This window comes from Leptonotus elevatus, chromosome 14 (genome assembly GCF_054856555.1).
Source record: "Leptonotus elevatus isolate MCC_2025b chromosome 14, RoL_Lele_1.0, whole genome shotgun sequence".
Taxonomy (NCBI): Eukaryota; Metazoa; Chordata; class Actinopteri; order Syngnathiformes; family Syngnathidae; genus Leptonotus; species Leptonotus elevatus.
The window spans coordinates 21,097,914-21,125,778 of record NC_141252.1 but is presented as its reverse complement, the minus strand read 5'-3'; the positions used below and the strand labels follow the sequence as shown (position 1 = coordinate 21,125,778).

The window sequence follows — 27,865 nt, the reverse complement described above, 5'->3', positions numbered from 1 at the left end:
GGCATTTATTTACAAAAAAAAAGTTTAAAAAAAACCATGAACATTAGGAAAGAGCAAAGAGCCCTAATATTTAAACAATATAATATACAATATTTGCAACCGTGTCCACCTGTGAATTATGATGCCTGTTTCCACCGCTGCGGTAAATTTATGTAGCTTTATAGCGTCCACTTGGCCTGGTGTCTGGGCTGATAGTGGATCCTCCTTTTGTCCCCTTCAGGAAGAGCATAACTTCTGCAGTGCCTCCAGGAAACATAACATGATATCTCATTATATAAAAACAATAGCACGCGTTGGCATAATCTTGTTGGTCTATCTAATACTATGTACAAATAATTGTTTTGTGGGCCCCATATTGGAACACACAATATGCACATTTAGCCGTGTTTTATGTAATTTATTATCATAAAGCAGGGTCAGAAACGTAACTTTATATTCAGCTGTGTACAGCCTCCTTTGTACATTGTAGAAGCCACATTTATATTAATATAGCAAAATGAACCAGATTGCTGTAGGATAGTATTACAACTATATCATAGCTACTCTCCTGGGATCTATTTTACAAAGCAGGTTTAGTGAGAACTCTAGGTCAAGAACCCCTGAAATGTAGGAAACTGCGTTTTGCGTTTCAGAAAGGGAATTGAAACCAGAGAAAAAGGTTTAATAAAAAGAGGTAATTTAAGCTCTCCGTGAGTTATCGTAGTAACTTGTTCCATGAACCAAACCTGGTTGGTTGCAGGTTTTCCACAATAAACCTAGAGGTTTTCTCTGTCCCCGCCTCCTTTCAGCCACATTTCGTCATTCATAAAGTCCGCTGCGGTTAGTTTTTGCGTAAATACGCCTATAGTCGATAGCGTAATGTCCTTTTGTCACAAACATGGCATGTCCTTTTGACAATGACCATATTGATGAAGGTGGCGCATTATTGCGCAGGGAATTAAATATTTGTTGTGAGATTGTTATCAGAATATAGAATAAAAAATATCGCGCATAGATAGGCTGGCATTTGCAGACAGTTATCTTTTTAAAACAGTACCGTTTCCTATCATAGTCCATCACCTACATACGCAACTTAATCCGTCTTTACATTTGCAAAATTACCAGCTATAGTCATGCGCTCACATTACATCACATATTGTGTGTTGCGCTCCGTTTTTTTCTTATAACCGTTTGAATAATGTTTTTATATTTGATCTTAAGTCAAGTGCGCTTCTCCCCCGCAAGATTGCACCTAAATGAAATAAATTAATGAGTTACCAATCAACAGATTTCCTTTGTAATATTATTGTGATTGCAAAAGACCACATTTAAAGTTACACATTGACCAGACACCCGAGCAGCAACGTTCTCCCACACAGCCTTCCTCTAGCAATGTTTTTGTTCGGCTACTAAGTAATCACTGTGATGGGCTGGTGTCCATGCCCTGTGTTGATGTGTTGCGGTGGTCAAGAAGTGAAAGATAAGGATCTTGTCCCGCTTTAGCTTTGAACAAGAGTCTCTTTGCTGTCTTCACTGCTGATTCGGCTTTTCCATTGCTTTGTGGGTATTCTGGTGATTAGGTCACATGTTACAATTCCCACAGTTTGCTGAGCTTTGTGAATTCCTGAGATGCATATTGTGGGCCATTGTAGGACATTACCAAATCTGGAATATCTTGACGGGCAAAATGCGATTTCCATTTCTTGATGACGGTTGTGGATTTTGTATCAGCCAAATTATTTTTAAATTATAAGTCTATTTCCCCAAAATTTGAGAAATAATCTACAGTCATGAGATATTTCTAAACAAAGAGATCTGTGCCCACCTTTGCCCACGGCCTGCTTGGTACTTCATGTGGCATCAGGGTTTCTTTCTGTTGTTTGTCATCTACCGTTCTGCAGATGTCACATTTACTGATGTACTTTTTAATTTGGTCATTCATGCCTAACCAACCAGTAGACACATTCTTGAGCCCTCCGTAGGCATCCTTCCACTCCGAGATGTGACGAATGCAATCGGGTAGGGATATCCGCCCTCAGTACATCATGAACAACAGCACGTTCACCCTGAAAGAGTATTCCATCTTGATGGCTCAAGTCCTCTTGTAAGGAAAAGTAGGGCCTGGTTTCACTTGGTACATGTGACTTATCTTTAGGCCATCTCTGGCTCATTGTTTTAATAAGAAGCTGTAGCGTTTTGTCGTTTTCTGTGGCGTACCTTATGTCCTGAAGCCTGTCTGCTGCAATTGGTAAATGCTGCACCATGTTGACATTCTCCAATTCATGGCACTGATCCAGTCTGTGCTGCAATCTACAGGCATGTAGATTCCACTGCATTGCAGGTCTTGTAGTTCTTCCTTCAGCGGTTTCATCAGGGCCACCGGGACCAGTCTCTTTGGCAGTTGCATCGGCTTCACTGTCGTGTCCATCTCCATTTTGTATTTGCCTACAAGACAGCCATCTCCAGTGAACACGTCAGCATAACTTGTTTTTATTTGTTCAATTGTCCACTGTTCTGTTGCTTGGTTTTCTGATGTGACTATACTGTCTATAGCCATTATGTTTTCATTGTGCACTTTTATTAGTTTATTAGCCTCACTGACTCTCCTACCCAAGAGTGGCATTTCACCATCTGCATTCACCACTTGAAACTCCAGCCAATATAGCTTTTGAATTATTGGATTACTTATTTTCACTTTGCATTTCCCCATTGGCTTCAGCTTGCTTTTATTGTACATCATCAGTACACTTTTAGTGTGTTCTAGCTTGATATTTGGGCTCAGGAGGTTGATTGGCATAACGTTGCAACTGGCCCCACAGTCAATCTGGAATTTAACAATGTTTTTGTCTAACAGCATGCCTGCATACAGAAGTTGAGTGCCCCCTTTAATTTTTTCAGTCTCTTCCGTGTCCCCTCTGCCTTCATCTTTGCATGAGTCAGTCTCCGCTGCATACACTGTCTCAGTCTCTGTTGCAATGGGACATGCTATATCTTCATATTCATCACTCTCACAATCAGTTATTTTACTCACATTTTTCTGTCTCCTTTGCGCCACTTTTGCTTTGCATTTGGCTGCAAAATGGTTCTTTTTGCCACATATTGCACACTTCTTTCCAAAGGCTGGACATTTCAGTTTACTTTTCTCATGTGTTCTTCCGCAGAATTTACACTCCACTAGGTTGCCGCCTTTTCCTTGGTACTGTGCTCTTTGCACGGCATGCACCTCTTCTACCATCGGTCCTGTGATGGTTTTAACGTTTTGCTTAGAGAGCTCCGTGGCTCTGCCTAGCTGCAAGCATATGTCAAGTGTCAAGCTTTTCTCTCAAAGCAATCTTTCTCTCATTGTTGCGTTGTTACTTCCACACATAATCCTGTCCCTGATAAACGAGTCCCAAAGTTGCACGTTGTAGCCAGTACTCTCAGCTCTGTGACTTAATATTCTCACTGGCGTCCTGGTTTCTTGTAAAGAAACAATATCGCTCAGTCTCGTTCATGCTGGGCATGCAGTGATCATTAAACTTGTCAATTACGTCCTCGATTTTTCATGCATCTTTATCTGTCACCCATCAGCGGGTCTAAAAGTTCTCTGCCGCTCTCGTCAACAAGATAACTGTCAAGTTCTTTCAACCTAGATCATTTAATAAACAGACACGGAAGGAAGACAAGAAATATATATTCTTATTACTGGCCAGGAGAATGAACACAAATGTGCAGATCACAATCTCCTGCCCATTCTGACACATTCTGTCTTCCTCTTTTTATTGGGTTGACCTATCACATGGACATTACTGGTCTGAGGGGTTTGGGGAAATACGTAGCAGCAATGTGACAATCATTTACAGAAATTAGTCACTACACAGGCAACAATGCAAACATTTCAAACATTCCTACACAAAAAGTTCCTCAACCAAAATGTTTTGGACACTTGTTTAGTGATGAGGGCACAATTCCTGTCTTGTGATGAAGTTTCGTGACTGCAGTCTACTCAAACTTGCAGAGTTCAGAGGTCACATTGTTGAATAAATTCACATTGTTGGATAAATGCTTTGCAATTAATAACATACTAAATATGGGATCATTAAGATACATTTATCTAACATTTCCCCCATGTTTATCACATATTTTCTCAAATTCTCATATTACCTATCAGTCACTGATAAAACATACCGATACCATGTATTTGTTAAATAGGCAAAATATTACAATCATAGAGCATAACATAATATTTTTTCTTTCCATCATAAAAAACATATTAGTGAAATAATCATCAGCACAACATTATAATCCAAAGTGTTTTCCTTCAAGTGCAATCAACGTATTGTTGCTCTAATGTGTGTATATTGTCCAATGGTGCTTCTGTATGTAATATTCAGCGTTAGTAGTTCAGCCAGCTGTTTCTCCTCCCCCTCAAGATGGCCCCAAAAACAAAAAATAAAAATAAAAGCCCAGAATGAGTCCAATCGCATCGTACCCTCCGATTCGATTCAGGAAAGGGACTCAATGTCTCCTTGACTTATCCCTTCTGATACTTCCAGCACAATAGACAGGCCCTAGACTTCACAGCGTTTGCGGAACCTTGTTGGGGAGAAGACTCAATGTGCTCCCATCCTCTTCACTGACTTACTTGGTCAGACATTTCTCCACAGATAGACAAGCTGCTTGTTTTCCCCTTCTCTGACCTTGATTCGGTCAGGCTTCGTTCCGCAACTTGACAAGCTGTTAGTCAATGGTACCTGTTGTGCCGTGCGATGGGTGAATCAGGAGGGTCGTTCAGCGATCTTCAAAGCCTTTGGGGTCATCAACAACACTTACAAGGACCTTACCGCCTTGGGATGGACCTTTGATCAAAACCCAGTCACAACTCTTGATGGGAGTTTGGCGTTCCTGCAGAAGCAGTCGTCTGGCATTTGATTAAACATTTTCACTTCCTCGTCATTTAACAATCTCCTCAGTTACTTAAATCAATTTTTTTCATCTGCTTTACTTAACAGATTATTAACAATAGGCAAATTCTTTTACAATTCTCCAAACTATCCGACCATAATCTTCATGCCTTAGTCATGTATTTATTAGGGCCCGAGCAGCTACCGCTGCCCATTTGCCAACAGTTTTCATCCGATTTACTTCCAACTTGGTATGTATCATCTCAAGACCTGGGACAACAACTAGGGAAAAAATCTTGACTTTTTGATATACTTATTGACAGGGGCGGGGCCTCAAATTTTGCCTTTAATATTTCCTTCATCAAAAAAGAGGAAATGCTTAATTACCCCGCTGTACAAGCTCGAAAAAATCTCAAATTTCTCATGCATCTTAATAGCCACGGCCTGAAAACATCTATATGATAATATTTAGTTATATATGTAGCACCACCTAGTGGTGACAAGAAATGTCATACTTTCCTCCTTTGAGGGATCCAGTTGAAATTTTGTCAGAAAAGCTTTAAAATGTTGTTAATGCCTCACACCGAATATTGTAACTTTTCGCCAAAGGGCGTGGCCGTTACGGTGCCGCAAAGTCTGATGATTCACCGTGTAAGGAATATTGCCAGTCACCCTCAATTTTTCATTTTATGTGCCTTTTTAAAGATTTCTCCCTGGGGAACATGTGTGCGTGTCTTAACTCTGTGTTATTGTTGTTCTGTTCAAAAGGCCTCTTTGAGTTTCCCTCCAGCAGGGACTGGACTTCGTTTTATAACCCCCAGGAAACGCATACCACAGCTCCGACAGAACTGAAATCCTGTCTGATAAGCAGTCCCCAGACCATCTTTTATGGTCTGGCCTATCCACAGGAATTAGCCATGTGTTTTTTCTTGGGAAACAATGCCCCGTGGAAGGTGTATGGTACAACAGTGCCCTCCAACGGTCACTATCGATTATCCTCAAGAATCCTGCCGCTCCTAATTAATCTGAAGTCTACATAATTTTGGACATACACGGACTCTATGTACTTGACTGACATCAAGTAACTCCTGTTGTTTATCTTTGTGCACAACTTGTATGTCTATCTCAAATGAAGGATGTGTGTAATTTCTGTAGCCACCTAAGTTTAGCTAATTAGTAAGCTTAGCGGATTCAATAACTTTATGATAGTGGTAATGTTTGAAATGTATTCAGAATGATAAATGAAGCATCTGGTTTGTCAATTCTGTTCCACAATTATCAAATACTATCCTAAAAGCTTGGTCTGCTTCATGCGCACGGAGGGGGTGTGACTCCGCCCCTGAGGGCTACGGCCCGACCCCCCTGCTGACACAGCTTTAAAACCAAACGCGAAGGAACTTATTTTTTTTTTCTAACGCTCTTTCCTGCAACTCTCTGCCCCCTGAACTGCTCTGCAACTCCTCCACCCTCACTCCACCTCACGTCTGGCCCCCATGAACTTTTCCTGATCATCACGAGAAATGTGGTCGCTGAGGGTGACCACACGGCTTCTTCCTTTGAGCCCCGGACTTGAGTCACAAGGCGCGTCCCCAAACCGCACATCAAGCAAGGACTCACAAACACACTGCGCATCCCCAAAACGCGCGTGTCTGTTCCAGCCGTGAGTCCAAGGCGCCCCCGCAGCGCCCCCGCAGCGCCACACAAGGACCTGCCGACCTCCACACCGCGCGTGTACCTGACCAGCAGCCGGAGACCTGCTGCAGCATTCCAGCTGGACGTGCGTCACACAAGGACCTGCCGTGCCTCCACGCCGCGCGCGCACCTGACCAGCAGCCAGAGACTCACGGGCAGCATTCCAGCAGTCAACCGAGGATCGAGGCTCGAGGCTCGGGTCTCTCTCTCTCTCGTGCGACTGAACCGGTCCGTAAGCATTGCAATCTGATGATCATATACTACTGGTGCAACGCTTTTATTCAAACATAAAATAATTGACAGGTCAAACGCTTCCATCTTTATCCCCCATCTACCTTTTTCATCTACCTTCTTTTATCTTCGTTAGTTAGACTGCAAGTTTCTTTTTATCTTTGATTCGCATTTTTATTCCGTTTCATTAATTGGCTGTGACTGATATATGTGTGTTTACTAAATAAATGTGTTGTATAAATGTGTTGTCCATGATTAACTAAAGTAGCAACTTCAGATTATGAATACTTGATAATATGATTTTTATCGTTTATTTTGCTCCTACAAACAAGCAAAGTCAACGTGGTGCCCCAGAGGTTGCTGAGGAAATTACGACTCCCATCAGTATTGTCTAAATTTCTCATAAGCCATTACGGCAACCCAAATTATTGCTACAACTGTGATAATAAAAGCTATGTTAACTTGACCCAGATGATCCTATCTTCTCAAAATTTCACACATTTGATGAGAGTCCAGGTCTGAATACATCTACAAACTTATATTTTTTTGTACTGATAGCGCCACCTACTAGCAATTTTGTATTTAATTGTATTATTTTTCTTCAACTTTTTTCTCCAACCACATTAACTGAATCTACCTCATATTTGCTCAGAAGACCGTTTAGGCTTTCATGATGTTACAACGCGAAGTTTTCTACACACTGTTCGCCAAGAAAACAACACCGATTTTGAGGGCCTAAATGCGAAGAAACTCGTGAAACTTGGCACACACATCTGGCCTGGCAAAATGTGCAATATTTCATCATCTATTGTACGATTTTTACAAAAATGACTCACTAGCGCCCCCTACTAATTTTTAACAAAGCAGCCCCGGTTGTACGTTTAAGCAAGATCTACGACAATTTTTAGGTATATGAGGGAACGTCTCTTGGACCCATGTGCTAAAATAAACAAGAAGTGAGCTATGAATTTTTGAATGTCCTATTTTTTGCAGATTTTTGCTTATTTACAGGGGGAATTCTTTTGCCCATTTTTCCTACACGTTTCAGCCGATTTACTTCAAACTTGGCCTGGACCATGTCAAGACCTCGCCCATCAACAGGGGAATTTTTTTTGACATTTAGAAATACTATTTGACGGAGACGGGGCATCATTTTTTGTATTTTATATTTCCTTCGCCATGAAAGAAGAAATGCGTAGTAACTTCTTGGTGTCAGGAGGGCTTGGTTTGATGGAGGACCCAGTCGCAGGAAAGCAGGGCAAGGAGGCGAAGGTGAAGTGCAAAAAGGGATTCTGTCACGACGGGTGCGGTTTGGTGGAGGACCCAAATGCAGGGAGGAAAAATAGCCAGGCAAGGATGCAGTTGATGAAGCAAAAGGGATTTTAATTTCTATAAAACAAAAGCGAGCTTCCAAATTACCAGGTAAACCAAAACATGGGGAAAACAACAAGGCAAAAACGGGCAGCATGACATGGGGGAAAAGACAAGGCAAAAACGGGCAGCATAACATGGGGAAAACCAGGGGAAAACCAAGGCAAAACCGGGCAGCATAACATGGGGAAAAACAATGAACCGACACAGACAGAGGGGAGACAGCAGACTAAATACACAGACACTAACGACACAACAAGACACACCTGGGGCAAGACACAAGTGGCTGAGGGCACTGATTGGATCACACGAGGAAGGGCAGGATCACACTTAAACAAGACCAAGGGAGACACACAAGGAAAACAGAACCCAAAACATGACACTTGGTACATGCTCCAAATGCGTGTGTGCATATGTGTGTGAGTGCATGTGAGTTTGTGCTCATTAATTCACATGAAACCTATTAAAAATCCCATACCCTTCACCTAAACCAAATACTTCAAAATCCCGATAGTCGTGAAGTTGTCAGGAGACTCGAGGAGTGATCAAAGAAAAGAGAGAAAACTGAAATCCAGCACCAACCAGACACCACCTACTACACACAGGGTTACAAACCAGAATCTTTCACCAACCCCAGAAGCATATAAATTCCAACAAATTAGAGAGACCTCAAGAGACCAAAGGAAAGACTAAAGAAAGGAAGAAAGAATAGATGAAGCAGAGTGAGATCCACAGACATCAGCCTCCACCGATTCAGCGACTAGAGGAAGAAGCAGATTGTGTTTAAATTTCGGTAGATGCTGGTGTGGTGGATCTGGCATGCATGCATTTCCAGAAAGTCTGCCCACTCTTTTCTTATAATTTTGTCTAATTATTTGTAAGGAAAAAATCTATTCTTGAAAAAGACTGGTGCACCGCGGAAAATAAAGTAAATTCCTTCTTAGTCTGGTTTTTAAGTCACCAGATGTCGAAGAGGCCAAAATCATCCATATATTCTCTTATTACTTAAGCGGATTGTAATCGCCTTATACATGTCGTATTATTAGAACGATCAATTAATGGATTTAATACTATGTTAAAGTGTCCTCCAATAATAGTAGTAGAGTTCACTGCTAAATCAAACAGCTGAGAGAAAAAATCATGGAAAACGGCCGGATCATCATTATTAGGGGCATATAAATTACCAAATGTATATACTTTATTAAATCTAATTACCTGAATAATAATGTATCGGCCCTCTGGGTCTATTATTGTATTATTTAGAGTAAAGAATAAATTCTTATGTATGAGTATACAGACTCCTCTTTGTCTACTGTTATAAGAGGCAGAGTATACTTGACTGAAATTCCTGTCAATAAATATTTTTTCTTCTGATTTTTGTAGGTGGGTTTCTTGTAGAAGACAAATACCTGCTTTTAATTTTGAGAGATGGTCTAAAAATATATATATTTTTGTCTGTGAGCGAGCACCACACATTAGGAAACCAGGAAACCAGAGCTAATTCATGCATACAGACAATATAAACTCAGTCCTGTGTTTATATCTGTGTAAGCTGCTTGTTAATATTGGCATGTTATAGGATGGAATCAGAGTAATTAGGTGGTGTATGTGATTTGTGTGAATTGAGAGGTGACGTGTAAGTAAATATGACAGTGAAAGGGAGGTTGATGTAAAGGAAATTGGTGGGGGTTAAACATATAACAATACACTAGTAAATGGTGACCTAAGCGAGATTTTTGTTTAAATATGTTTTAGATATAGTTAAGTATTAATATTATATTTATAATATACCCTACACATAATAAATATTAATATTTTAGTTTTTATAACCAAATACATGTGTATACATCTAATAATCAAACAAAGTTCAGTTCCACCAATGGCAATTAGAACAGCCAGGGAGTGGAGTTGGGGTTCCGGAATAGTTGGCCATCAATGTATATCTTATCAACGACCATCGTAGTCAGTTTACCCTCCTGCCTATTCTGTTTCATTATGGGAAACAGTACCTTTCGCCGCTCATTAATCTCTCTCGGGAATTGGTCATTCATCCCGAAAGAGGTCCCTTTAAGCTCCCGTCCTTTTTTTTTAAACAAATTATTTCTGTTTAAAATGCTCAAACTTAGCGATAATAGGACGGGGCTTGTTGCCTCTACGAGTTCCAAGCCGATGTACACGGTGAGAAGAGATATTATATTATATTATATTTACTGAGGAATCTCCTGAGGAATTTTTAACGATGTCGTCATAATTTTTTTTATCTCGGCCTCTGGATTGTCAGAGGTATTCTTGGATATACCTGAGAATATTAAATTATCCTGCATGCTACGGGATTGGACATCCAAAACCATTTCTTTTAGCGTTTTATTCTCCTTTTTAAGCGTCTCCAACTCTGCTGAAACGGCCGCGAGTGAAGAACGTAACCCGGCATTATCTCGTTGGAGGTCACTTACCTGTTGGCAGACGAATTCCAAACTCACCTTTAATTCCTTGACGTCCTCGCGGCTGAGGCAGAGGACATCTAGTTTTTTGTTTATGGAGTCCAGCATACTGACCGAGACGTAGTAGCTAGATCATCCGTGTCCGTCGATGAGTCTTTTTTCCTCTTCTTGGAAAGTTTCTCGTGGGAAGGATACTCCATCGCGCAGCTGTAAAAGTATCCGTCAATGAAACGTTCGAGGTCCTCCACGCTGGGTGGTATTCCAAATCTGCCGTATGAAAAAGAAAAGAGAGAAGCCAAGTTATATGGTGGTTAAATTTGGATTTGGTTTAGCAAAATAGAGTAATAATAAATAAATAAATAAATAATAATCTTAGCAGCTGGGCTCCACCATGTTGGGTATTCCCGGTCTCGCTGCAGGTCTCGCGATAGTCACAGCATCTCGGGATGTCTCTATTATGCCATTTTCTAAGATATTTGGCCTCGAATTTGCCAGTACCCCAATGTACCCGTACCCCAACGTGCAAGTACCCCAAAGTGGCCCGGGCTGCGAGGGCCCTTTATAGTTGCCCGCAGTTCTTGTTCCTCTTTTTTTTCCTTAACAATGTGACTTACAAAGTTACTTTCATTCGTTATTTCAAATAACTAGTATGCCATATAGACATGATCAATTTACACAATAATTGCCATAATAATAATGTCCATAAGGTGTTTTGCTGGAACAATTTCAACTCATTTTAAAATCATCAGTACTTGGTAATCACATTTTCCTACTTTTGTTCAATTCAATAAAATCCATACACACTAACAGAAATTGTAGAATATAGAAACATCAAATCCATATATAATTAAACTTCTACAAACATAAAAAAATAAAAACATCAAAATTATATGTATGTTGTTACCATGTTTACCATATCCCCCCTGTTGAGTCATTCATGGCTCATAACTCAAAGTTACTATCTACTTAAACTTTCACTACATATAATTCATTAATAATAACACCTTAAATTTTACAGGTTTTCATTTTTCTAATTGGTGCACTACAGGGTTGCCTCGTGTATCACTGGGATAACATCATCTATTTTTCTTAGAAATTACACGGTTTTACAAAAAATCAACATCAGCAAGATTTTTTAAAAAGCAACTGCATAATTACAAAAACAATAGGAACCTCGTAGCCGTTTCTGCTCGGGCCCTAATTTGCGAAAGAAGACTGTAGTTTACATGTCTTGGAGGGGCAGAATTTTGAGGTCTGCCCATAGTAGACTCACAGTCAGGCATTTTTAAAGCTAATTATATCAAACTACATCTTGTGTTGTTTGCAACCATATAGCTAAGCTTAAAGTAATAAATTTTTCCAATGTTATATGTAGTTATAATAAAGATAATAAAGCCACCATGCATATCAATCATCTTGTAAACAATCAATATATGATACTGGCTTAAGTTCTAATTCATATTTTCTAAACAAAACTAAAGTCGTAACCATATCAGCAATCAACTGTCTAATCAAATGGCTTTCTACTATTTTGGGAAAGCCAATACTGCCATTGTTCAATTTAATTTACAAACTGCATTTTTTCACATTTATCTATCCATCAAAATTTGTCAGACATTGTCTTAGTCCTCGGTGTCTCAATTCAATTTCAGGAGTGGCATTATAATCTAAGCATAATTATCCACCCAACTCACGCAGTAATTGCCCAGCCCCAAAATCAACCCGTGGGTGTTATTTTATTTTAAAACAGCATAATCAAAAACAACAAAAGCTCACAACGGGTCACAATACCACCTATGGGTTTAAGATATCATTTAGTGTTTTGTTTCAAATCTTAGGGCCGACAAGATTGCTTATTTTCTTGTTGGGTCTCCATGATAACCACTTTACAGTTAAAACATAACCTATATATCACACCCTTGTTGCTCAAAAGTGTAACATAACCTTAATTTCAATATTCTCTTCTTTTTTTTTGTAAATTAAAGTTTTGTTTTGTTTTTTCCTTTTTCTCACAGTTCAATTCATTTTCTTTGATGCCATAAAAAAAATGTCGTCCATGCAAGTCAAAATCTGACTTTCAAATGTAACCCAAGCATTTTATGATTGCTTGAGGGGGTATTGTAAGACATTCACAATATCCTTGTGGTAACTATATACTGTATATATCATGTGTGTGCGTGTGTGAGTGTGTGTATGTTCCTTCCATTGTAAATTTAAATAAGAATATACAATTTAGGTGTACTGTTATAGTACTGTTATTCAGTACTTAATTTTTCATCAAGCATAGGTAATCACTTCGCTCTGATTTCCACTTACATGCTGTCATTAAACCAACATCAGAATTACTTTTTATCCAGAATTAAATAGGAAGCAGGTTAAACAGTTATCCTGTACAGTTTAGAATAAAAACAAAAAATACTGTCATCTCTTCTCTTTTCCTAATCTCATCTAATCTGACACAGACTCTTACCATCTCAACACTTACTGTTTCCTTCTACCAAATAACTGTTATACATTACATCATTAATTCAAACAACTTTCTAGTTTGTCTTACCCTCTTTGACCTATCTTTTCTGCTCTACCTACAATTTCACTAGTATGTCAAACATTCCCATACCTTCTTTATCACACCAACATGTCTCAGCTTTCTTTCCCACATTATTTTCTTTTCTATTTCACACTACAGTCTCAGCATGTCTATCATAATTTATAGGCTCATCTAAATTTGAGTAGTCAAATTCCACTCTATCATAATTTATAGGCTCATCTAAATTTGAGTAGTCAAATTCCACTCCTTCACTTCAGGTCTCTGACTTTAATTTTGTGTTGTTCCAAATATAATCTGCATGAGTCACTGTCAAGTCTGTTAATACATGCAAACATCACAATAATAAAACTTTTAAAACATTTAATTCCTAGTAAGTGTTTTCAAATTTAGTCAATGAGCGTTTAAGGCCCTGTCCTTACGAAAGCCAGTTTCAATGTATCCTCACAAGTTTCTTACCGTTTAGGCCGTTCATTCACACAATGGCACGGTTTTGGAGCTTGAAACTGATCACTTTTGAAACCGGGCTCCAGAGTGAAAAGATTTCAAAATGCGCCCTGTACGCCTCCGTCTGGACACCATATGCAGGATACTCCTCCAGTGATGACGTATTGGTCGCAGCTCGATGACGACGTATTGTCACATATTGATGACGTATGCACCAATTCTGCGTGCAAATTGACGAATAGCCATGTCGTAGTGGTTTTGCGCAGCCGCCATAGCTTGCTTATGCTTTTGCAGCAAAATATTTTGCTTCTTTCGTCCCACGTTCAACAAGCTGTGTTGTACTTGAATCACCCGCCATTGTCACTTCTCCTGTGTTAGACTTTTTCATGTTGTTTTGATACATGCAAAGCAATATTTGTTCTGTAGATTGCAATAAAGTTAGGAAAAAAAAGTGTTCGTCTTTTTTGCTCATTCTTCTTCTATGCTTTCCATTAACTCACTGTGGCTGCGCTAGAGCGCCACCCCAGACTTGGCATATAGATTACAGCCGTTAAACGTTCTCAGCGTCTTCTTTTGGACACACGCAAGTCTTGAAATGCTTCTGTGTGTACGAGATTTGTTTGAGGAACGAAGCCGGCTTTGCTTCCGTCTGGACAGGGCCTAAATCACGACCTGTCAAAGTAATAGTAATAGTCTATAGTCTTTTCGAGTACGTCTTACTCCGTTAGGAAGTCATTGCAATTTCACATAAAAGCGTCTATCATTTGAGTGATATCAAGGCCTTCCCCATTTGGCAATTTGCCCAACGGCGCCTCTATAAATACTTTACATTAGTCATAGCCGAAAATCATCATTACTTACTTAAAGCAAAGTTTCAGAGTTCTCTAAACTTGTATTTAACAAACCAGATTTGCGTTATCTATGTATACAGTGCTGTCATTATGTATTTTCCATTCCTATCATAAGCTTTTCATAGGAGGCGGACTATTGCTAAATTCTTGTCCCAAGAAAGTGGAGGACGAGAGTCACAGTCTCTCAAGATCAGGCTGGCTGATAAGGGAAAAGCAGAGGCCTCAATGCCCTCCCTTTTTGTCTGTCCAAGCTAAACTTCATTACCTTCATTTTTTTATCTTTTAATTTCTTAATCAATTCATTAGTTTTTAACATTATCAATTTTCCATAAGAATCATATTTTACCTATAGGCTACATCACTAACACAGCCAACCTTTACCGGTTATCTGTTTGTTTTTCAACTCCTATAATCATTTTGAACTATCTGTATAGTACTTTTGAGGGTAGTTTCTAGCCCAATGTCCTCTAATATTACACTTCCATCAAACATCTTCATGTCTTGTGGACATGGTCTTCCTATTGTTTTCTTTGTTTCTTCTTCTTTACTTTGACCTCTTCCTCTGTTTCTGGAATAACTTACTACCTCTTCTTCTTCTCCAACCCAGAATGTTTCTGCTTCCTTTCCTTTAGGTTTTATTCCACTTAACAATGCATTTTTTAACTGTTGCTGAAATACACCTCTTACCTGTCTATCATCAACTACACCACTACTTGCTCTAAACACTTTCTCTCGAATCACTCTGAATTAATCTACTAATTCATCTTCTCTTTGTACAGTTGCTCTAATTATACCAGAATCAACTGTACCATCACATGTTTGTCTCTTACTTTTTATTATTTACCATGCTTAAAACAACAATCCAGCAAACAGGATAATTTGCCTGCCACAATCTCAACAATTTGTCACCAGTCACCTACTTCACTCAAACTCTCACACAATTCACTTAACCATCCAAAAACACAATTAATCGCACAATTTTCACCTGAGGGCCGGGTGGTGACCCCTTCTGGGACCACTCTTGGTCCACGCACCTCAAGTTTGATAGATTCCAAAATTACTCATTTTTACCTTTTTGTTATGCAGGTATGTTAGACACTATCTAACAACCCCGTATACACAATTTAAGCCCTTTTAGACATCATCTTTAGACAATATGACATAAAGACACATACAGGAGCTTACAGACAGACAAACACAGTGAGAAGCCGTACTCACATACACTTTACACACAATACACTTATGCCTCGATATCAGTATGCTGTTAAGGCTCCAAATGTTGTCCTTGTCTTAATCTTTTTTTTCTTTTTCTTTTTTCTTAAGAGCTCAGTATTGTTCATTCGGTAATGTCATCATCATTGCCTTGTCTTAATCTTAGCGCCAGTCTCATTTCTCTATCTCGTTTGGTTTTCGGTTCACGGGCAGGTATTTAAAATCCCCTACTTAAGAAAATGTTGTCTAGTTTGTCAACGCCTAGGGTGTTCTAGGAAATAATATGTTTGAAAAACAGCGTGACAATACATTTCTCACTGTGGTAATTCTCGAGATTCTATCCAACAGGGCAATTCTTGCCTTTGCTTCCACAATGAGTTGTCACTTACAATCCTGTTTGTTTAATATGAAGTAAGTATCAAGCGATACTACACTTCCATTCACTTCACACACTCACACAAGGCATTTTTGTCAGCGTCTCACGGAATTTAAGTACGTACACGACTCCAGCATTATCTCTTTACGCGGACATTACTGGGCTCCATTCCCTTTTACTTGCCATTGACTAGTATTCACACGATTTTACACTATTGCGTCAGTACCTTCGCGCAATCTTTTTCACTCACACTTTTCCCTGAAAGTAAACTTTTCTCAACACTGTTGTCTTCCCTCTGTCAGAATTTTAAAGTGCTTAACTCTTTGACTGCCAGACGTTTTCAGAAAAGGGATGCTGTGGGTGCCAGCCGATTCAAGCATTTTGACTGATCTTTCAAGATCCACAGAAAATTTTACCAAATGAAAGATTGAGCTCTCATCTTTCATCAGAAAAAAAAAGTTTGTTTCTACCTTATTCCGTTCTTCAGTAATCAACCATAGAAAATGGTTAGTTTCCTTCAAATTCGCTTGTTTTGGACCAAAATACGGAGAAATCAAGCTTTTAGTGAAACGATGTAATTTCATGCACTCTAGTGAATTTTACACTTCTTTTTGTCCATAATTGATGCCACAAACACCTAAATAGTGCTTTACTTCTATAAAACACAACCACCAAGAATGAAAAAGTGTATTTTGATAGCAAAATACGTTTATTTACATTCAACAGTGTAACAATTTGACAACAATTTGGCAAACTATTTACAAATGTGTGCAACTGTGGTACTATTTCCAATTATGTGGATGTTTCAACTACAGTTTTTCTTTTTGTGTAACACTCCCCTGCGTGCAAGGAGACGCAACAGGATTTGCACAACAGATTAGTTTCACTGCAATTGCCTCTTCGCGAGCACACGCTACACTTTCTTGCCGGCCGTTTTTTTCCGGGGAATAGCAAGTATATACTGCAGTGTGTGTTGCCATCAAGTCTACTATCAGGATCATGCTACGGTTACGTTACGGTGGTGTTACGTCTGGCTTCCTCACGTCCTTCAGTTCCTATACCGGGTGGTAGATGTTCTGATCCATCTTATCCACTCTATTCATGGTGGCATCGTAGTCCAGAACCAGTGTCTTCTCCGTGATCAGACTGTACCCGCTCCTCCGATGAATATGCATTGGACTCGGGGTACTCTTCATCGTCCGATTGAACGTCCGCTTGTGCAGAAGTGCTCGTTTTCCGGCGTTAGCATCGCTAGCCGGTGAGGCTTTATGACGTGATCATAGTCGCGCGTCAACGTTTCCAACTTCGGCGTCAACCTCGATTCACCATCATCATCATCATCAATGTGCATTGGTCGATGCTTTTCGACTACTCTTCATCGTCCGATTGAATGTCCGCCTGTGCAGAAGTGCTCGGTTGTGCTCCCCGTTTTCCGGCGTTAGCATCGCTAGCCGGTGAGGCTTTATGACTTGATCATAGCCGTGTGTCAACGCTTCCAAGTTCGGCGTCAAGTTCGGAGTCACCATCATCATCATCGTCGACATCAATGCGCTTTTTAGTATTGATCGATGCTTTCCGTCTTTGAAAAACATGCTCAAGCGTGAGCTGCTTGCAACCGGTCGTCATTGTTGCTTCATCAGCCATTGTCCCCTCAACACTCTAGCTCCGCCTCATGTCTTCTACTGACGCCCACCCAATCTTGTCCAAAGAGAGTCATCGCTGCCATCTAGGGGCCAAAACGAGTCATTATACTAACTAGATCTGCTTGATACTTTCAGCACAGCTGGCCAAGGCTTTCCTCCACCCGTTTCCAAAAACAAACAAAAAAACATAGTGAACGTCTTTTAACGTCTTTGGCGCCCCTCCGTAGGTTTTTACTAAACGTTATTTAACGTTTTTTGGCAGTAAAAGAGTTAATAAATAAAGTTGAGTTCATTGTTTGATCGTTCTAATCTCAACATATAAATAAGGAGAAAATTCAAAAGGGAATATAGTCTGGACATTTTTGTTCTTTTATTAATTTATTTAATACTTTTGCTTTTTCTTCTTTTTTTTACAGGAATTCCACATGGAAAAGGATTCAATCCCTAGAGACAATTTATGGTCACACTATGAAAATGCTTTTCAGCTTTATACTTTGTACCGTGACACAGATGGAAACATTCGACAGGTTAGTTTTTTTTAACAGCATAAGGTTACTATCAAATATCCCCTAAGTCAGTTTTCTTTGTTTTGGTATTTTTATGCGCCATTATGGGAAGTAATGTGTCCGAATCCCAAGTCCCAGCCATATAGTGACCTCCCTAAATTGCATTAAAATCAAGACAGTCCGGAGCACATGCTGTGGTTGACATTACGTCAGCAAATTGACTCGCTGGGCTCGGAGAGATGAGATTGGTACGCTCATGATCATGTAGTCATGTGTGACGTGTGCACAATTGGAGACTGCAGTGCAACCCCTGATCGTGCATGTGTGCCCCCGACACAAAAATTAAGATGCGCCTGTCTACAGTACACTGAGCGCAGTCCTTTCTGTTACCAAATTGCCAGATACGTGTGGCAACTCTGTCCACTGGAAGAGCAAGAAAGGCGCAACACTGCCCAAAACAGGACAGGCTACTTTTGCGTCACCACAAAAAATGAAATGCGCCCTTTTTTACACTGAGCGTGAAACGTGAAAATAGAGCCCATGGTCTATAAGGACAACATCACTGATGAATTGACAGTTTGGGGCTTTGTTAACTACTAGTTATGTTCTCCAGATACCAGCAAGTGGCTGTCATTGCAGGCCCAAGATGAAAAAGCTAGAAGAGAAACTTAAGGCCACGCAAGAGGAGCTGAGACTGCACATCTTGAACATGCATGAGCAGGTTGACAGCAGGCTGCACAAAATGGACCGCAAGAGCAAACACAAGGTCTGCTTACATGTTTTTATACTGTATATGTTGTTGTATTACTAAATCAGTGTTGTACCATTCAACACATATGTTTTGGTCTAATTTTGAAGGGATGAATACTTGGAACTGGATTTTGCATAAAAAGGCTAGTGCTTTGTTTTCTTTTTGCAAAAGCTGAATGCTACCTTACAGAAATATTTAAATTCAGGTACTGTACTGCAGTGGACCCCAGCTACTGGTCCATAGTTCGGAGCACCTAGGTCTGTAGGCCATTTTGGACCAGGTCACAATCACTGTAAAATGTAATTGTATATTTTACTTAAAACTAAATCTGACCTTAACTCATTGCAGCTTATTCTGTTGAGTCTCCTCATTTAAAATAAGTAAAGGCAACCGTCTACTTAGGCAAGTAAACAACTTATGTACCTTTACTTTGAAATATGAGTGAGCAGAAAGAGTCTGCAACATACACCCACAATATGCTGTGCCATTTCGGCCTCTAGTCCAGCATCGGGCATTTACTATGAAAATTAGAAATAAACTCCAACCTCTGAAAATATCAAAACAATTGCCACACCACAGTATTTTGGATTTTATAGTAAATGCTGCTGCTTTTCCACCTTACAAGGCCTAAAGTGCCTGGCAAAACATCCCTCTAAAACCTATGGGTGACTTTTGAGTCACCCCCAAAAACCTAAAGTTTTCCTGGAAATTCAACAATATTGTCAATACCTACTAAATAATTGATATCTCAGCTCCTGAAGCAGATAAAAACATAATTCCAAAAACATTTCAGAACTACAATGGTGTGCTGGGCGGCAGTGTTTGGGACGTTTCCGGCGAGCATTTTGCTACATCACCCATTTTGTCGGCGTTGGCCGAATGGAACTTTTGGCGCCATCGCGTCAGCGACAACCAATCGGTGTCGAGATAGTCCACGTCACCAAATATGTCAGACAGCAGACAAAACACAGGAAGCGGTTGTGTGCAGAAAATGTAGCATAGCAGTGAAGGATAGCTTGATCAGCGCGGTTTGCATGCACCTAGAGCTGTACGACACAGCGGTCTACGCGTATCGGGACAGAGCCAAAAAGAAGCGTTGAGGTCGGTTTATCTGGGGAGTTTGTTTTTTTAATTGTCGAAGTGTGAAACAAGCTAGCAATGCTACACTAAAGTTAGCACCACCTACCTAAGCGGAAATCCCTCCTTTTTCTTTGTTGCAGCGCTGAGCGAAACAAATTCCATTGAACCACGTGAACAAACACGCATGAGACCGGCGTAGCGTCGCAATATTTTCGGTTCGGTCTGACCGTAGCATTACGGTAGAAGCGCGGTCATGCGCTCCCGGCCTTAATGGGTTAAAGCAGAGGTGTCAAACTCATATTAGCTCAGGGGCCACGTGAAGGAAAATATATTACCAAGTGGGCTGGATCGGTAAAATCATGGTGTATAATTTAAAAACAATTGCCATCAATTATACGCAGAATTCTCGATATTTGCGGGCCAGTTCTAAATTGCAGGGTGCAACTGTAAATATATTGTCCCAAAAAAATAAGCTAAATGCAAATGGATGAGTTCCGGGCATATTATATCTACCTACTTTGCATAAACCTGTATATTGTTCACAGAATGCATTGTGGTTAATGAAGTTATAAGGACATTCATCCTTGTCATATGTGGAGTTGAATGTGGGCTGTATTCAGCACGTTTATGTTTGATTTATGGTGGTCTATGTTTTTATTTTTATTTTTTAAATTAACTGTAACGTTGAGTTACATGTAAAATAGTGACATCCAGAGCAATTCCGTGTACACGTTGTATTGCTCATCTGAGGATTGCTTGTGAAGTTATGAATTTATATGCTTTGATTGTGGCCAGCTGATTAATTGGTCCGACATTACTCTTTTTTTGTTGTTGTACTTTACAAAATCGTCTCGTGGCCCAGATTAAACCCCATTTGCGGGCTGGATTAAACCCCTTTGCGGGCCGTACGTTTAACACCCCTTGGTTAAAGCACTTTACATTTTATGGTCATTCAGCGTTTTCTCAACATAAAGCTGTGCTCATACATTTACAATAACCCAAGGGTATTTGAAGTTAAATGCACAACTGTATGTACAGTATGTATACATTAAAGGAGTTATTGCATGTGACAACTTATTGTTATAGATTTATATTATGGTGAATGTCCATCTTTTTGTTACTTATTCAAAAGTGACATAACATGATTAAACAGATTTTTGTGGTCATTGTGAACATTGCCCAGATTTCGCAAGACTGTGGTTCTTTTTCCGTTGATACCCATTCAAGCAATCGTTTATACGTTTCAAAAATATATATTTTTTCAATGGTTTGGTTCTAGATGAAAGTGTTGGATATGCTGAATCAAGAAAGGGCTGCATCAGAGAGGAACAACATGATACACAGAATTGAGGAAATGATTGCACAAGGCAAAGAGGAAACCCTGATTGCTCAGGTACACAACAACATATAACAAACAGCAGATTTTGTATTTAGGGTTTCCTCCAGAAAACTTGCTGAGCCCAGTGGTCCGGACATAATTCTGACCAACCAACATCCAGTCCAGCAATTACTATTCGTCGTTTGTTGACGGGGGAAGTCAGTGCGTACAAGGCTAGGAATTTCTTTTTTTTCTTTGCGGAGCAGTTTTGCAAATCAATTACTTCATTTGAGGCACAAATTTCTCTCTATATATATTTTCCCAGGTTAATTCCAAGGACATAAAGCAAGGGTTTTGTTCATCAATAATAATAATAATAATAAAAAGACAACATAGAGAATGAACAATTGTTTGCTTCTTTTTTATAAAATCAACATTTATATTTCATAATCGATATTTATTTCTTAAAGGATTGTATCATTGAATTTTAAGCCCTTCAACAGTTAACTATAGACATGTAATGATTAAATCTTATCATTGACACCTTGGTGTCTGCGATGTAATTTCTTATGACATATGTTATTTTGGTGGCTATTTTTCGAACACGGAAGTAAAACGCCCGGTTCAGTAAAACCTCGCGTCTCCCCATGTGGCTGCCACGCACCTCTCGCCCTAGCCGACTGCTGCCCACAATACTCTAGAGCGCCGTGTTCACGCAATCTTCCTAGTGGCTGCGGCTAGACCGGCAACCCCTTGCAGTACAACCGCGTCTTCTTTAAATATGGAAATTGGATGGATGTTCAATTCTTCAATAAACATTTGAAAGAGAATGGGGGAACCTTGTGCGGGGCGCGAACCCTGGAGCTTCTGCTTACAGGTTGAACGCGCTAACCACTACACCATTCTTTCATATAGGTTTAATGGCCACAAAGTTTTTACTTATAGTTTACACAAGCTTCAGCCGCACCAGTTCGGCTGTGTTTTTGGTGAGGAATTAGCATGTGGCTAGAAGTTGATTTTTCACGTTATTGACCCTTTAAATTAAATAAAAGGCTGGTGGGCCACAAGGCCAATAAAGTGCTGGGGGAAACACTGGCATTGTTCCCCAGGTTAAATTTATACAGCCCTATGTATCACAGAAATACATGCATGCACGCACGCACGCACACACACACACACACACACACACACACCAAAGGAAATGCTTGCATACCATGCATTCATCCCCTTGAGAACTATAAGCAGGAAAGGGGATGACGTCAGTTTACCTAAATCTAATTTAATGATCTCTTGCCAAACAAGCATGATTGATTTTCTGCATATAGTCAGGTATAATTTGCAAGTCAAAACATGAATTTACTGAGAAAACCTGTCCCGTTTGATTTTTAGTGCATTGAAAAAGCTAGAATGTACAAATTAAACATATTGCATTTAATGATGCAAAATAAGTTAAGCCTAATAAATACAACTCTAAGGACAAATGGCAAACACCATTTATCTTATGTAGTATATTGTTATGCCTTTGTTCTGTATGGATTGTGTAAAATAACATTTAACTTGTGTCGAACAGAAAGCAATGAATTGTGAACTGAAGAAGAGGTGTATGGCCCAGACTCCGATATCAGTTGAATCCCAGCACTATAAACTGCTTCCCTCCTCGCCAGCGGAGCAGTTCGACACGGAACTGGAATACACTCCCTTGCTGTCTGTAATATCTGCAGATAGCAGCACATCACTGGCTACTTACGTCAACATTCTTCCACATAAGGCTACCCACAGTCTGGGAGGAGACAAACAGGAGCGGATTGGGAGTGGGAAATACTTTGAACTAAAGGCAAAGTGGGCACCTGGTAAGTTGGAGTAACTTGAAGTTTGGGGATTAATTCGATCAGAAGGACAATTTCCTGACCCTGCAAATACTCCATATAATCTCCTCAATCGTAATCAAAACACCGAATCTGAATGGAATTCCATTCGGATTCACTGGTGTGGTATATTCCTTTTGCCAATCAGAACAAGTGTCATGTAAACATTTCAATTGGAATAGCAAGGCTGCGTATAATCTGCACAAGCTCTATCCATCCATCCATATCTTGTTGTAAATGTGCAGTGACGTCGTCGTTTATAACCTGGCCAGATTCATAATGTGAATCATTTAAAGGAGTTCTCCAGTGTGATCTGCTCAGGAAAGGCAGAACATTCATAGTCTAGATGGAAACTGGGGTCCACGTGCACCCCGCGGCTTTTTTTTATGCCATCTGATAAAAAAAAAATTATCCTTGAAGTGTCTATTTTCATAATCTGCCAGGTAACAAGATGAAATAATGTTTGAAAGGCTTCATTTTTAACCCTTTACTGTAACCAACCTGAACCCCAAAAATCAAAACATGATATTGAAAGTGACATAACCTTTGATGTAAATGACTTGCAGGGACACATGAACAAAATTTGACACATAAATCTGATACTAGAAATTCAATAAAATAGTTGTTTATTACATTTTACAACATCTTAACTTAAATTGGCCCAAAATGGTTGTTTGCCACCCCCATATAGCAATAGTAACTTGTTGACCTAAACTTCTGATCACCAAATATATCTTCTAAGAATATTTATTTAATTTCTAACTCTTCATCCTCATTATTAATGTCCATTCTCTCCATCCTCTTCTCCCACTTGCAAGTTATTGTTGATGGAAACAGCTCCCTTGTCAAAAGCTGCCTGCTCTTCTGATTGCTCTCTTACCTCAACAAGAGAAAAAGGGATAATGGTCCAGTCATTTAGAGACCGGTTCCAACTAATCCTCTCCTGTTTTCTCCTTGTCCATACCTGGATGATATGGTTTGAGCTCTTGATGATTGCCTTGAGCTCTTATAGCTGAGGCTTGCTTGACATGTGGGATGAGACTAATTTTGGGGGTAGACAGGATTTAAGTCACGTCATGTCAAGTTTACTTATATAGCCCTTAATCACAAAGAGTCTCAAAGGGCTTCACATGCCCACAGTTGACAAATGTTAACGACATCTCCTGATCGGACCACAAGAGGGCAAGGAAAAACTTAATAAAAAAAAAATCCTTGAGAAGGGACCGCAAATGTGGAAATCCTCCTTCCAGGATGACCAGGCTGCAATGGATGCCGAATGGGCAATAATTTATACAGAATGTGATGCAAAACAATATTAACTCATTCCCTCCCAGCCATTTTCACTGAAGCAACCCCCTTCGCTCCCGGCTGTTTTACTGGATTTTAACTGATTTTGCAAGGCCCACAGAATATTGTGTTCTATTGCTATAAAAACATGGAACCTACCAAAAGAAAGATTAGAGTCTCTTCTTTCATCAGGAAAAAAGAAGTGCGGACCAAGCTCGGTGCCAGAGCTTGGTCCGCATTGCGAGTAAGTCGGATTTGTTTCCAGTGAGGGTTGGACTCCACCAAGGCTGCCCTTTGTCACCGATTCTGTTCATAACATTTATGGACAGAATTTCTAGGCGCAGCCAAGGCGTTGAGGGGGTCCGGTTTGTTGGCCTCAGCATTGCATCTCTGCTTTTTGCAGATGATGTGGTGCTGTTGGCTTCATCAAGCCGTGATCTTGAATTCTCACTGGAGCGGTTCACAGCCGAGTGTGAAGCGGTTGGGATGAAGATTAGCACCTCCAAATCCGAGACAATGATCCTCAGTCGGAAAAGGCTGGCGTGCTATCTCCAGGTCGGGGATGAGATCCTTCCCCAAGTGGAGGAGTTCAAGTATCTTGGGATCTTATTCACGAGTGAGGGCAGGATGGCGCGGGAGATCGACAGGCTTATCGGTGCTGTGTCTGCAGTGATGCGGACTCTGTATCGGTCCGTTGTGGTGAAAAAGGAGCTAAGCCAAAAGGTGAAGCTCTCGATTTACCAATTAATCTACATTCCGACCCTCACCTATGGTCACGAGCTGTGGGTCATGGCCGAAAGAACAAGATCCCGGATACAAGTGGGCGAAATGAGTCTCCGGGTGTCCGGGCTCTCCCTTAGAGATAGGATGAGAAGCTCGGTCATCCTGGAGGGACTCACTTTCAAGCCGCTACTCCTCCGCGTTGTGAGGAGCCAGGTGAGGTGGCTCGGGCATCTGGTTTGGATGCCTCCTGGGCGCCTCCCTGGAGAGGTGTTTCGGGCCCAGGACACGCTGGCCCGGGAACGCCTTTGGATCCCGCCAGAGGAGCTGTTTGAAGTGGCTGGGGAGAGGGACGTCTGGGCATCCTCCCTAAAGCCGCTGCCCGCGCGACCCGACCTCGGATTAGCGGTAGAAGATGGATGGAATTTGATAATGTCATTATATTTCTTGTACAATTAATACTTAAAAAACAACAACTATTTTTTCCACTTGCTGTCGACTGAACATGACATCACCTGTGCAGAGGAAGTAGGTAATGACCAATCATGGCTCACCTGTTTTCTGGGTTTGGTCAGCAAACTGAGCCATGATTGGTTGATACCTACTTCCTCAGCACAGGTTATGTCATCTTCAGTCGACAGCAAAAAAAAAAAAAAAATTTTTTAAGTATTGATTGTACAAGAAAAATAATGAAGTTATCAAATTCATTCTGGACAAAATATTAACTTTTTACTGCTGAAAATGGCTCAATGAGTCAAGTATCCCTTTAATGGGCTGCTCCCTCTAAATTGTGGTGCAGTCTCTTAGGAAAAAATGGAGGAGATTAATAATTAAATAGACATTGGCCTACTGGGCATCTGCCCTGGATGCCAGATGGCCTACTGGGCATCTGCCCTGGATGCCAGATGGCCAGTCCAGCGCTTTGCACTCCCGGAAGAGGCAAAGTAACTCTCAATTCAGATTTGTATTTTTAAATTTATCCACAGCTTTTTAAATTGCATGCAAGCCCCCACAGGTTTCACTCTTTTATGCTACTAAAGAAGTGTTAAATTGTTGAATAAATAAAATGTGAAGTCAAAGTGAAGTTAGCCACGTTATTTGTTAATTATATTAACCAGGCATCAAATACCAGAAGTCTTTTTAAACCTGCATCTGTCATTTTTTTGGGTAAATATTGTTTTTGTTTATTTGTTTTTTTCCCCCTGTCTCTTAAATCTCCTGTCAGATTACTATGAGCAAAAAGCCCTCTCCAACATGCATAACCAACATGCTTTTGGATTCCTTGTGGATTCTAATGACCTCTGCTGCCAGACTCCAGGAGTGCAGGAGTGTGGCCTGAGCTTCTCAAACAGCAGTCGCCAGTCCAGCATAAGCCTCCAGGGCCCTTTCACCGTTCAAGATCAAGGAACAGACAGACACATTGGAGAATTAAGGAGTGACTGCAAGTGTGCACAGATGCAATCGGATTGCACCAGGACACTGGAGTTCTTTGTTGACCCTCAGTCGGAGCCCACATTAATTCCAGAAAAAAATCACCTGCATGCTATGGAGGTGAGTGATTACAAGCTACGGTAGCATCATTATAAGAATATACCCAAATGGTTTAGTCAGCAAAAAAGCAAACATAAATATGTAGCTTACAAATAAACAACAATATTTCTACAGTACTTTCTGTATTTACGAAAAAAAATTCTAATTTCTAAAGTGAGTTGATCATAGGTTTCCGCCCAGAAATGACACGGTTTATCAAACCTGTTGAAGTATGTGTTGTCAATCTATAGACCAATTGAAAATCAACAAATACATGGTCAAATTATCATTATTGTCATCATCGTCATTATTGATTTTTTCCCCCACATATGTAACAGTAAGCAACAGTTTCAGTGTACAACATTACCGCTTTCTTGTTGCTCTAAAAGGAGATGACATCACACAATCAGATGCTAACTTTCAACTGTGCTATTACTTGCCTGCCAGGTCACTCACCAATTCTTTGAGACAGTGTCCGTTCATTTGGAGCGATGGTATGAAAGGAAGGTCCGCGAAGTGGAGGAACAGACAAAGCTCAGAATGGGGCAGGAGAGACGGGAGCTACTGCAACACATCAACGTCTTAGAGAAGGAACTCCAGGGGCTGAAAACTGACAAGAATGCAGAAACCTGAAAGAAAAAAAAGTTTAAAAAAATAAAATAACAAAAAACCTTGTGCTAACACCATTCGTTCATTTTAATTGTATTTAGCTTGTTAAGGGTTCTCTGGTGCCTATCCCAATTAACTTATGGTAAGAGGGATACACCTTGGTAGTATTCATTCAACAATTTTTGGATAGTTGGAGTAAGCAAACATACCCTGGGAGAATCACAGAGAGAAACACAAGGAGAACATGAAAACTCAACACAAAGGACAAAGCCAAACCCGGTACCAGTGGTACATAGACTTGAGAGTTTCATTTGTTTTGTGACCAAGCTCATAACTCAATGTATTTGTATATCAAATCAATATTCTGTACTAGGAATGGGCGAGTACCGATACCAGGTAGCGTATTATTGCAAGGCATTGGTACTCGCGATGGCAGCCAATACCAGTATCAGCTTGCCCTCTTGTGGCCATTTTCCGACCAGGAACTAGAAATTAGTAGAATAGAACACTGCCAATAATTTCATGCAA

The 27,865-nt window shown here is 40.2% G+C and overlaps 1 protein-coding gene across 5 annotated transcripts in view; it reads left to right on the top strand.

Annotated features, from left to right (window-relative positions):
* Positions 1-27,411, top strand: part of ankrd6a (ankyrin repeat domain 6a) — a 67,672-nt gene extending 40,261 nt beyond the window's left edge. For all 5 annotated transcript variants that reach the window (XM_086095687.1, XM_086095688.1, XM_086095686.1 and 2 more), the window contains 6 exons: positions 18,088-18,198; positions 18,791-18,943; positions 21,288-21,401; positions 22,897-23,176; positions 26,424-26,749; positions 27,176-27,411. In XM_086095687.1, coding sequence (XP_085951813.1) covers positions 18,088-18,198; positions 18,791-18,943; positions 21,288-21,401; positions 22,897-23,176; positions 26,424-26,749; positions 27,176-27,361 — 1,170 coding nt within the window. In that variant the 3' untranslated portion in view covers positions 27,362-27,411. The remainder of the gene's footprint in view (positions 1-18,087; positions 18,199-18,790; positions 18,944-21,287; positions 21,402-22,896; positions 23,177-26,423; positions 26,750-27,175) is intronic.
* Positions 27,412-27,865: the final 454 nt, after the last annotated feature.